This window comes from Buteo buteo, chromosome 3 (assembly GCF_964188355.1).
Source record: "Buteo buteo chromosome 3, bButBut1.hap1.1, whole genome shotgun sequence".
In the NCBI taxonomy this organism is placed as follows: domain Eukaryota; kingdom Metazoa; phylum Chordata; class Aves; order Accipitriformes; family Accipitridae; genus Buteo; species Buteo buteo.
The window spans coordinates 42,186,228-42,199,089 of NC_134173.1; the positions used below are offsets into that span (position 1 = coordinate 42,186,228).

Sequence of the window (12,862 nt, forward strand, 5' to 3'; positions counted from 1 at the left end):
TCACATTAAGCTATGTGATAAACATTTTCAATTAATATAGTGCTATAAAGGTAAAAGGATTTGAGAATAACTAGTTGGAATATATAAAAGCCTTCAACATGGAAAGCCTGCCGTCTTTTTAAAACCTGCCAATTCATCTACCCTCTAGTGCTTTAGTACTACATCTTACACCCTTCTGTGAATAAATGAAGACACAACAGAAACACGTTGAAATCTCTAAAGCCATGTAAAACCCGAAGGCATTAAAATTTATTAAATGATGCAATAACAACAGAATTCTTTATTTACAATAGCATTATTTAACATCAAATAAGCAAATAGCATCAGCAAAGCAATATTAACTTGCATAAATGTATTTAAAATTTCTCTGAATATATCTACCTTTGCATAAACTGCTCACACTAGAAATACAAACATCAATGCAGGTGAACAAAGTGATGTTCAGAGTCAACTCCGTTTTGAAAATAAATCACAACCTGAAACACTGTAAGCTTTCTCCTGAAGAACCATAGTTTATATATTGCTTAATTTTACCCTTGTATAATCTTTTCATATACACACATCTCAGATGCAACTTCATGATGAACTGTACAAATAAAACCCACAAATGACATAAAGGGAAAAAATTAAATGACAGTAAATGTTTGAAGAAATGTGTCCATCATCTCTATTGAACAACATAAAGATTAAGTGATGATGCACTTATTCCAAAATTGTACACAATTCACTATACAAATATAATACATCAGACAGCTATGTAGGAATATACAAGACTTAAAAACAGATCTAAGGCATTATGCTAGATTTTAGCATTTTGAGGTTCTTGCACATAGCTTTTACCTGTAGTAAGAAACTTAAAAGATTTTGTTTTAGTCTACAAAGAAACACCAGGGAGAAAATTCTAATTAAAATCAAAGCCACTACAGTAAATTTTCTTTTGTGCAGAGAATGCTTTTGCTCTTAGGCAGCATACTACCATACAAATACTAGAAAACTTTTAAATTCACACCAACAATTAATGGCTTAAGTTGCATTTCAAAACTGATTGTGTATCTTTGGGTTCTGCAAGTGGAGCTGTGCCACCCATTTCATCTGTTAAGCCCATATGAATTCCACTTCTAAACAAAGATTAAAAAATGTATTGTATAAACTGCAAAAACATTGCTTTTAATTAATACAGGCCCAAAGGGATACCGGTGTGGGACAATAGTTTAAAGATCGAGTACAAATTAATTCATTGTAGCAAAACAGCTCACTTCACTTTTTAAACTTACCACATTACATGAACACTTAAACAGGTCGTACGACCGTGTATATATGCTTATTTTTCACACTATGCGCCTTTCACATTTAGTAATGTAAGTAGAACACTGATTAATTGTTCTTTTAACAAAATCCAAGTACTTTCTCCGACAAATTTACTGTATACAGGATGAAAAATACTGATAATGAAGGGAATTGATTTGGCTTTTTTGTTTCTATAGTGATCAATATGATCAGAAGATTCCTTCACTCACTTTTCTCTTTCATTAGTTAAAAGACAACTAAAGTCACGATGAACCCAAACGGAGCCAAAGTGATAGGTACAATCTCCTTTCTTTCAAAATGGCAATGGATGATGAAGTATCATAATCACTACAGATGATAAGGGTTTGCAGGTCTGTCATGAAATGGGACAAATTTAAACTATTTTGTCCACTGTGAAAAAGAATAATCTATCTGCAGAGGTTACCGTTAAGAACTGAAATTTTAAAACTCATTTACACTTTGTGGTGCATGAAGTTAATTCCTTCAAATTAATAAATTTCTTACATAATTTTTTTTTTGTCAGATATATAATGCAAGTTTAACACAACTGTTGTAGTAACGAGGCTGTGGAGCTCAGGGCTGACAGTTATTTTGGTTTCCCATCAGCAAGTGAGGATGGCTCAGCTGACTAAATACTCTGAGTTCATTAACAGAATGGTGACAGCTGAAAAATGTTGCTTCTCCAGAACAGTGGCACTGCCCTCCTTAGGGGCAGACACAACTGTACATTTCCTGGGCTTTCATCAAAAGCCTTCTACAGAAACAGCCTATTTCGAACCACCTTTATCATATTTTCCTCAGCCTTAATATAGAATAGCGGCTATTTTATTTGAACTCCCACCTGAAAACAAAACAAATTAAATGGCAGCAGAATAAACCTTCCACTCCCAAAAGGCATGGCTGATGAGATATTATAAAATGCATTGCATTTTACATGACATCAAAAAATTTGCGTTCAGGTTAGAAAGTTTGTGGATTAGGGGTCAGTGGAAAGAAAACAGAGGTCAAACCCATCAATTTCTTAATATTTCAAGTCCTCAGAAATTGATGTCAGTTTAGTAAAAGATTATTCCAACCACAGTGGGCAAGAAATAAAACCACCCCCTAACAGTGGCCTGCTTAGTAACAGTTAGTTTTTCTAAGATTTGTTACGAAAGGATATAAACATACAAAAATCAAGAATTGGTTCCTACACTGGCTGCATATAATATAGTTTAGTTAAATGACATTATGAGCAGAATCACAAGGTTTAGAAAATGAGAAGTCTCAAGCCTACAAATTAGGTCTAATCAAGGCATTGTGATCCTTTACAAAACACTTTTCCAGGAGACACACACGGCTAAGAAGTTATCTAATTTAATACTGAAGTACCTCATTTGGAATCAACTTCACAACATGTATATCTCACAAAAATTATACAAGTAAAACACTTAAGTTTTCAACTTAAATTATTGCTTGTTTACATATAAACTGGATTTTAGGTACCTTACAAAACATCCTCGTAGTCCACACTGCTTTAAAATAATCAGAAACACACGATAGTGGTGAAGTCTGTAGTGATATCTGCTATAGGTATTACAGGAATTGTTATTTTCCCAGCTAAGGGGATGGGAACCAGAAATTATCATGCTTTAAAGCAAGTATCTGGAGCTCTTTGATATTATGCACCAATTCTGTCACTACCATAATCAGTACATGCATTACCATGGAACTTTGCTGTTCAGCATCCAGTAACTGGCCGTCCAGATTGCTGGAAACACACCTAGGGAAATAAAGGGTTAACCTGTTTTTTTATTCTATTAGAAAGAAGAGGAAGATGACAGAGGTCAGGAGAGCCAGGTAAAAAAATCAGGATTTGCTGATTGTTAGGAATTTAATTAAATAAGAATGTAACCAACTTGTATTTTTGGATTCATGACTTGCATTATAAACATTACCACAAAACCCAACCGAAACGCCCTTTATAAACAGCCCTCTCACAGGGTAATTGTCATCTGTTTTACAACTTTAACCCCATTCAAAATTGGTCTGTATAGTTTTCTGCATCGATTCATCTTCTCTGACTTGTTGTCAGTGGAAAGCGCTCGTTGGAGGTCTCTGTATGTACCAGACGTTGCTTCTACACCCTCCTCCACGCCTCCTCTCCGCCCCAAAATGCAGGCCTTAGTCTAAAACACCAGTTTTCAGATGGAACTGAATCCTTTGCACCAGACTGAGTAAGCCAGGGAAAACAAAGCAAAAAAAACAAACCCCAAGGTCTAGAACTAAACAGAAACAGAACAAGAGCATGGTTGTTTTTCCTTAAATACATACATTTAAATACATTCAATCTGACATGGTTTATGAAAACTGCCTGTCAACATTTACTTCGCAGGAGAGATCTAAGTTGCACTAAGGTGAATGCAGTGAACAGACTGAGCAACTGTCTGTACGCTAGCTTCAGACTGTCAAAGAAGAGGCTGCTCTTCGGCAACGACTGCCCGGCTCCCCTCGGGAAGGCAGGGCTGAGTCCTGTCGGCAGCAGGCAGCCGGCGCTGGCAGCTCAGCTGGGTCACAACAAACAGACGCAGCTCTTCAAACCAGTAAGGATGTGGGGCTGCAAGCCCAGTCAGCTGAAGAAAGGAGCAACCGAACCACTCTCAGGGTCAGCAATATTTCTGCAAAAAAAGAGAAATTGGAGAAAAAGAAATGAATTCTTCCTTCTGCGATAGTGAAGACGGGTAGGCCAATGAGAGCGAGATGATGGACTGCAGCATCCACTGCCAACCATACATTGGTGTGTTACTTTAAACCTGAAATATAATTGGAATTTATAAAGCTAGACTACTCTCTGTGTACACTGATACAATTTACCTGAGATTTAATTCCAGTCATATCAGTGGGGGTTTAATTTCACTGCATTCTTAGGTCTTTAATTCATTCCAATTATCGGGGATATTATAACAACTTGGGATCATCTACCTCTTGTAGACTCCAGCTAAAGGCACAGTAATACGGTTTAAGAGAAGACCCATTCCTGGAGTATGTGCAAAATCTCTCTGTGTTACTGCTGCATCACCCTCAAAGGAAACAACTGCCTTGGTTCACTTTCCCCTCCAAGAATTATAATAAAAAAACGGAATAGAGAAGTAAAAAAAGCTTCAGCTACTGATCCCTAGAGATGTTCTTTACTTCATACTTACTACCCTTGCAGTGTCTTTACACAAACAGCGTACAAGCTGGTTTTGGCTGAGTTGATTATTTTGTACTTTCTTATTTTAAAAAACCCTCAGGATGTGGTTTTCACAGTTGTTTTAAGACTGTCCCTTCCAGTGACTGCAATCTGTGCCTCTCTGCCTTCTTCCCCCTGCAAACTCCTTCTCCCATGGGGCGCTGTGGTCAGCCAGGTCAGAGAGCTGATCCAGGCAAAACCCATTTTTCTCCTCCCCTGGGGCTGCTTCCCACTCGTATCCCGTGGCTCCAGCAGCAGAGCAGCTCTTTTCTCGCAGCCTCCTGTCGTGCACAAGGAAGGCCCCATTTACTCAGGGATGGCGCAGGCTGTAGGCAGCTTTCTCGCCAGTCCACGTGCATGCCGCTGGGCTGCCTTCTGGAAGCTGTCTACACCATGCTTTGCACTTTACCATGCCTTCCTCTGCAATCACACAAGGCCTAGAAATGTACCTCTATTGTCAAATAAAGTCAGCATCAGGAACCATCCCACGATTCAGGGAAGCAAGGCCCTGTTTCGTACACCTGCTATTTATTCCCAGCCCAGCTGGAGCTCCTCAGGGGTGACCAGCCATGAGCACGGTCCAGAGGCCAACATGGCAAGTCCTGCTCCTGCTCCTGCTCCTCCTCGCTTCGTCACAGCACAGAGACACCACACTCACATCCCTCAAATCCTGACTAATATGGACAAGCTAAACTTTGGCTCTTCTCCCTGACATGAGAAGGCAGGGCAGTTCAGCAACCCCATTAGCGCTTTACGATCGTCAAGTGGGAACAGAAGTGAAAATCCAAAGATGTCCTCATTTTTAGCGTGGACATTTAGCAAACAGTATCTCTACATAGACGCTAAATAAATGCTTCCACTATACCAGTGACTTGAAAAAAATTCATGCACTGCAAAAGGTTTTTTTTTAAGAATTTAACAAGGATTTGAGTCACAGGGTGATAAAATACATAAAGGAGGGAGTAAGACAAAGAAGGCACAAGTGTACCTCTAGAAAAAAAATTCCTCCACTCCTTTTTATTTAGGTTTAAACAAAGTAAACAGGACTTTAAAGAAATATGTCAAAATATTATTTCCAGGCTGATAGTGAATGGGGGGAAAATTGCTCAGAATAACTTCCATGGCTGATATACGCGACTTCGAAGAAGAGAAGTAATCTGAACACCCCAAAGACCATTGACTATAAGAGTCCAGCTATAGTGTACTAAGTTAAACTGGACACCCCTCAGCTACAAACAGTATTCTTCAGACATTTACTTTTAAATAGGAGCAGGTTCAAAATTTTCTTTTACCATGTGAAATTAGTTAATACAAATTTGTTCCAATAATGGCAAAAAAAATGTATTAAGCTGTTCCAGTTGCAACTGTCTTCAGCTCTACAAGTGAAGGGTACTTTGTGCCTTGAAATCGAGACAGAAAATTCTCTGTCCTCTAGTTACTTTAAAAACAGCTTCTCTGTTAGACTTTAGTATCATCCTTGCAAGTCCTAAGCTGTAGAACTTTTATCCTTAACATGTTAGTGAAGCAGTATTAAGCAAACAAATTAGAACAGTAAATGTAGTAGAGATCTGACATCCATAGCTGTACAGATTTCAGCAACAGCCTGTTACTTCCTGGTTACTCGACTCTGAACAGAACCAATCCCTTTAAATGATACAGCTGTTGAGATCGATTTTATGAAACATTGAAGAAACCCTTAAGTTTGTCAGATGAGTTTCTCATTTGTCAGATGAGCTTCTCATCTTTCACACGTTAAAGCCACAACTGCCAAGGGATGAAGCACGTTTATCTTCTCCTCAGCTTTCTAGTGACACAGCTTGTGCTTTAAAACAGGAAGTTACATAGGAGTAGTTTATAGCACAGACACATGAAAATAGTAGCTACTTAACCTCTATCACAGTTCAAAGTTCAGTAAAAGGTATTTATAGTGCATATAAACCGTCTACATTTTCCTTGACAGTCAGAGCTACATTAGTAGAACAAAAGTAAAATCACAGAGTGTGGGCCGCTGTACTCTTACAAAATAATCCAGGAGGCTTAAGAAGTTGCTTTTCTGCAGGTGCGACAGAACTGCTCTCCATGCACAGCCACTGTATGTCTCACTGTTGTGGCACCGACCCCATTATTTTAATTTTAAACCCCTCAGACTCCCTTGCCCGAAGTCCTGCCACTCGTTTCCTTCCACCTGCACCCTCTCCCCTGACTCGTCTCCACCCTCTCTCGTACGTCTCCGGACCTCTTCCGTCACACCCACTCTCTCTTCCTTCTCTAAAGCAGAACATATCGCATCTTTTCTATTAATCATCAAAGCGACCATGAGATGGCTGCAGAAAATCCTCCCTCAACGCACAGACCCTCCGCTCCCGGGGACAGACGCTTGTCTTTTCATACGAGCCACAAAGGTGTGAAAAGAACTGGCCTGCAGGCAGTTTTAAACACATCTGTGTGCAAAAAAAAAACCACCCCAGAGGGGGTACAGTGAAAGGCAGGTAGGGTTACGTCTTCCTCCGTGCTTCCACACTCCTCGTTTTCGTTAATCTTGACACGTTTGCAGTCAAATTGTCTTAGTTTCCCCTATTATCCAAACTTCTTTCCTCTAGCAGTGGAAAACTTTAAGTTTTGCTACTGGGTTCGGCACAGGAGGAAAGCCTGTGTACTGAACTCCTCCTTTCCGACTTCAGCACCGCGCGCAAGGAGAAGGAGAAGCCGAAGCCGGGCCGCCACGACGGCGGCGCAGGGGCCGGCCCCTCCCGCGACTCCCCCCGGCCCAGCACCGGGGCGGCCCCGCCGCGCCCGCCCGCCCGCCCGCAGCCGGGAGGCCGGGGGTGAGGGTCTCCCGAGCCTGCCCCCCCCCGCCCCGCCCTCCCGAGCGGGCCCGCCCGCCGGCGGAGGCGCGGGGCGGGCAGGGCCAGCGGCGGCCGCTAGGTGGCGCTTCCCCCCGCCGCTCGTCTCGGAAGCGGCCGGCGCTGCGCAGAAAGTGGTGAATTAAGTAATTCACGAGAGTTTGGCCCCAAGTATAATGCAACTGAGAAGCGGAAAAACACTTAGGCAGGACGAAACGTGAAAGGGGTTAAGCGGGCAGCAGTGCAAATGTAAGTCAACGGTAAGGCTGTCCCATCGTCAGCAAATAGTCGTGTAATTGCTCTGTAAAAAGCAAATGCAACTGTACATAACTCTGCTGAATGTGACTTCGTTAATTCAATATAACGTAATGTATTCTGTTAATGTAAACGTATTCAGTATTGCTCACTTCAGTAATGCCAGTGGGATCTAAACAAGGAACTTAATACAGGTGTCACCAAAAGCGGAATTAAAAAAATTAATTGCAAAAAACTTAATTACTATTACCCTGGGTACTTTTAACTTTGTAAGTAAAAAGATACCCTATCCGTTCTAGACCACAGTACATTCACCGTTCCCTTGCCTTCGTATGCCTGTGTATGCCATTTCTTACCCGTGTTGCATCTCCGTCCTGCTTTATCATATCCATTCCAGGCAGCTGGTTTGGAAAAAGATTGCCTCCCCTCATAGCAGGATCATTAACCTATTGGTAACAAGGTATTAAGGAGAATGAATTAAAAAATACATTAGGAAGAGGGCTCACAGTTAACAAGAAGCATTATAAACCACTACGCTACTCGCATATACCAACATCCACTTTTGAGATGATGTTGCAGTCGGGGAAGTGACCACGTAGCTGAGCACCCTTCTTGCACTGCATGTGTTTGACTCGTGCTATTCTGCTTCCTGGTCAACAACAAAGACTTCATTCCTGATGCTATGACCCTCGTGCATAGTTTACAAAGCAGGCTCCATAAATTAGGTCAGTATTATTTGAAGAGGACAGGCTTGCTATGTAAGTCCTGAAAACAGAAACGCGTAACTACTTTCCTAACCTCAGTAACACACAGCTTTTCTGCTTGCAAACCACCACACAATTTTTTTCAAAGCCTGATGAGATAACACGCACGCTGAATTATACTGACTACTGACTTAGTTTTAATGACACTTATTTTTCTGCTTGTAAGCAATGGGAGAAAGATAGCATTAAATGGGAAAACGTGCAGCGGCATGCCTTCCTAAAGCGATGCTCTCAACAATTTTCTGAACACAGCCACGGGAAAGTATCGAAGCTGTGTATTTCTGCACAACCAAAGGGTCTGTCATGCTTAGTTATGTGGAAAGAGTGGCTTGCCAAATTTACAGCATTGCTTTCTTAATCAAAGGATTAATCTCACCGTGTAGGAACTGGTATAAAATACAAAACACAGCCCTTCAGCAAGGTTCTGAAACATTAGAAAATCCAGCTTTCCTTAGAAGTTTTACCGCGAGAGAAACCTCTTCCTCTGGAGTCTTTCGTTGATTCAGTTCTCTCTGTTACTTCCCTCAGACTAGATGGATGTGATAATAGTGAAGATATGCCCCTCCAGATTTTGCTGGAAGGCAAAAGATGTTTTTCTGTGTCACCTGCCCTTTAGGAGACTCGTGTTGCCAAGGAGAGGAGATTCTGCCACGGCACTACCTCACTTCAGCTACGGCAACCTGCTGCAGCAAGGGGGGAAGGCTGTCTTGAATTTATGATACCGAACTCTTCTCATTTCAGGTCTTCCTGACTGTTGTTTCTGTTGCTATTCACCAATTTTACAAAATGTCACAAAGCTAAATGCAATCACATGCAATCACCTAAAGAGGTGGTTTCAAATGCTGCCAGAGAGACAAGACTGTGGTTCAACAGGAAAGGTTAAAAAAATATTTTTGCCATAGGAATTTCGAATCTGAAGAGATTGATTAAGTGGTGGAAGCCTCCTAGTGATGCTTTTTGCTTCTTAATACAAACGGGCAGATTTTCAACCCCGAATGTGAAAATTTAAATCAGAAGGGAAGAGAAACACACTGTTTTGTTTGGAAAGAAAGAAAGTAGACAGCTTTGCAGCTTTATCTACGTGCATTTGACTGAGCAACAGAATCCATGTTTGAAAAGTGTTTTCTGCTATTGATCAACATTCATCAGAATGCACAGCACAAATGCCTTTTCTGTTTGTTCAGTAGACAAAGGAAGAAAAGAAAAAAGCAGAAATAAAAAAATTGTATACTGAATCAACAGCAGCTTTGGAACAAAAAGATGACTGCAGGATTTGCATCATGGCAGTTAGGACAGGTATGGAAAAGGGAGATGGTTCCAGGCTGCGTGCCACAAAAGCAGCAAAGGCATCAGTGAATTTCCTATCACAGAATCTCTTTGCCAGTGATGATGCAAGAATCCTGACTGGTATGGTATCAGATACAAAAAAAATCTACCATTTTGTTATTTGAATACATTTGCTTCAGAAGTCCTTGAAACGAAACACCCCACAATTCACACATCAACTTTTCTGACTGCAATAACAATTCAATCAGAAAAAGTATGGAGAAGGACAAAGAAATGGAAGACTTTTATAATTTTCTGTAGACAGGTCAAGTGGTGTTATCAAATATGATATCTGACTAAAACAAGACAGAAGATGTTTTACAATTCCTTTGCAATTAAGCACATTAATACAGCCTCCTGCTAATAAGGCAGAATTATATACAAGGTGTCTTTCCTTCCACTCCAGAGCTCCTTTCATCTAGCACACTGAACAAAATCAAAATACCGTTTCAAGATAACTCTTTGTAGAAGCCATGATGACTTTGGCCTGGGGAGTACTGCCCTGTGCAGATTAATAAACATCAGCTCTGAGTGGACATCTAGATAGGGGTTTATTTCATATACTGAAAAGCCTCTGCTCTTGCATAGGTTTCAAATTGCTTCTCCGATAGCTCAGTAAATAACATGGATCCATGATGCAAAACAAGCAACAGCCAAAACATGGCAACAGTCCACTGTGCAAACAGGAAAATGAGGACAAGGACACGGTAAGTTGTGTGAATGGTGACTTTCTTGATGCCTGGGGAAGCTGTTTTGGACAGAAGGAACCTGCAGACCTGGCGGCTAACATTTCAGCATTCCTGTTAGCAGCCTCCTAGAAGACACACTAGTAAGAGCAGCCTGAAAAGCTTTAATGTAATTATCAGGGAGTAGATGATAATGAAACAAGGTCTGATCCCTCAAGTACATAAAAGAGTCTCTAAACATCATAAATAGCAAGGCCTTTTGGGCATAATCTTAATTTTTTACTTGGTGATGCTGGGAGCCTAGGTAGTAAACAAGAGAAGCTGGAGATACACCAGTATGAGCAGATAAACACTGAACTTCGTATTTCTGAGCTCTGGATATGTCTGTATGATACAGTATAGTGCCACAAAGTGACAGGAGACAGACCCAAACAAGCCTGTTTGGTACTAAAGGTAAAATACCTACTTCTCAGCAGTTAAATAAGCCCAGGCACAGCTTTTTACTAACAGGTAATACATATTACTTCCAAACCCACCCAAAAACATGTGAAGTGTTAAGTTTTTTTCCAAAGCTGGAACACATTCGTAGCATAACCACTGTTATTCACTGTGGTTAGAAAGAGATGAGCATGTGAAGTTAAAATTATGTATTATGGAACAAAAAATGGCATTGAATAAGTAAGTAGAAGTGTAGGTGATAGTATTAAAAAAAAAAACCAACAAAACAAAAGAATTAATGAAATGGCAACAGTCAGCAGAATTAAAGACAATGTAGTCATTTTGAAAACGACCAGTTACAAGAAAAAGTTCAGTACAGCCTAGGTCAATTGCTAAATAAAGATGCCAAATTGTACAATGCTATGCCCTGAAAACAGAAAAAAATGTATCAATTTTAGTATTCAAATATACATTTTTATTTATTCGTGTGTCTCAGAAAAGAAAATGTGAAGCAGCACAGCAAACATTCCTGAGGACTAAAAAGTACTGTCTTGTGGCCCAGAAATGGCCCTCAGCTGTCAATTGGCCACCTCTGACCTAGATGAAACATAAAACATTTGCTTGCAGAGTTTGCAGATGACACAGTGCTGGGGTGGTAAATCAGGAGGAAAACAGGTTACTGTTACAGAACGAGCCACAGCACTTTGGTTAAACAGACTCAATCCAAGAAACGCAATTTGATGTAGACAAGAGGAAGGCAATACATTTGGGAACAAAGAATGCAGGTTTCATCTATGTAGAATGTGCTGAGGAGGATTTGGGGAACATGGTAAGGGTTTCAGTATGTGCTCTCCAGTGCAACATTGTCACCAACAGAGCCAAGGCAACCCATGGATTGAAAGAGAAATTACAAGCAGAACTTGACTCTACACAGGTTTGGTGCAGTCACTGTTAAATCACTATCTCTGGTTACTCTGTTCCTAGTTCTAGAAGGAGGTTACAACAATGGAGTTTAAAGTAGATCCACAAAAGGGACTGATGGGCTGAAAAACAAATGTTGAGATGGGTAAAGAATCTTAGCCTGTTCAGCTTATTGGAAGTTAGATAAATGCTATCTTGAAACAATATCTTGTAGTCTAACAGGAAGGAAAAGCAGTGCAACAACTGTGCCAGTGGAAAGAGTAGTCTGCATGGAAATCTTTGAAATAAACCCAGTTTTCTTTCTATAACGCATGTTTCTCAATTCAGGTTCCTGGGAAAATTATGTAGCATGGGCATTCTGAGAAATCAGACTGGGCTGTCACCTTCAAATCCCCACTCTTTTCTTTTTTTGGTTTTACTATTGTTTTACTACATTAAATGTGTGCAACAGTATGCACTTGGGAACTAATAATAATAAAAAAGTTGCTATAATTGGGCTTAGCAACTGGGAATATCAGAGAAGGTGACAGATCTGGGAGTATCAAAATTACTTCAGGTCACCAGTATGTGGCAGCTGTAAAAGACAAATGTGATCTGGGGCTATATCTGTCAGAGTATTCCAAGAGAAATGGGGAAGAACTAGTGTTATGCACATGGCTCTGGTGCTTAGGAAATACTGATTCAAACTGGAACAGGTGCAGAAAAGGAAAGGGAATTTAAAGCCTACAAGAAGAGACTGAAACACTGTTCCTTGTTTAACTTCAATCCCAAAACAACAAAAAACCATGTTGAATGAATGGCTCTTTCTAAAATACAAGAAGTAAAAAGAGCTATTTAAGCTAAAGGACAATATTGGAAAAGTAAATACTCTTTTATCAAATTTAGGCCAGAAAAAGGACATACATTAACAAGCCAATAACATAACCAGCTTTAAACAGGAATGTTATGGTCTCAGAAAAAAGGTTTACGATATTGTCCACCATAGTAGGAGATGCTGCCCGAAGACACAAGAGGTACTTTCCTGCCAATATTTCTAAGAAAAGTCCATAATTTCAAGTCTGTGTTTGAACAAAATGGGAGTTCAGCTCTGAAACAAACATATGAACCTGT

The 12,862-nt window shown here is 40.3% G+C and overlaps 1 protein-coding gene across 8 annotated transcripts in view; it reads right to left on the reverse strand.

Annotated features, from left to right (window-relative positions):
• Positions 1 to 222: 222 nt before the first annotated feature.
• Positions 223 to 12,862, reverse strand: part of NCOA2 (nuclear receptor coactivator 2) — a 198,746-nt gene continuing 186,106 nt past the window's right edge. For all 8 annotated transcript variants that reach the window (XM_075023434.1, XM_075023426.1, XM_075023431.1 and 5 more), the window contains 2 exons: positions 7,974 to 8,063; positions 223 to 3,965 (listed from right to left, as the gene is read on the reverse strand). In XM_075023434.1, the coding sequence (XP_074879535.1) occupies positions 3,954 to 3,965; positions 7,974 to 8,063 (102 nt within the window). In that variant the 3' untranslated portion in view covers positions 223 to 3,953. The remainder of the gene's footprint in view (positions 3,966 to 7,973; positions 8,064 to 12,862) is intronic.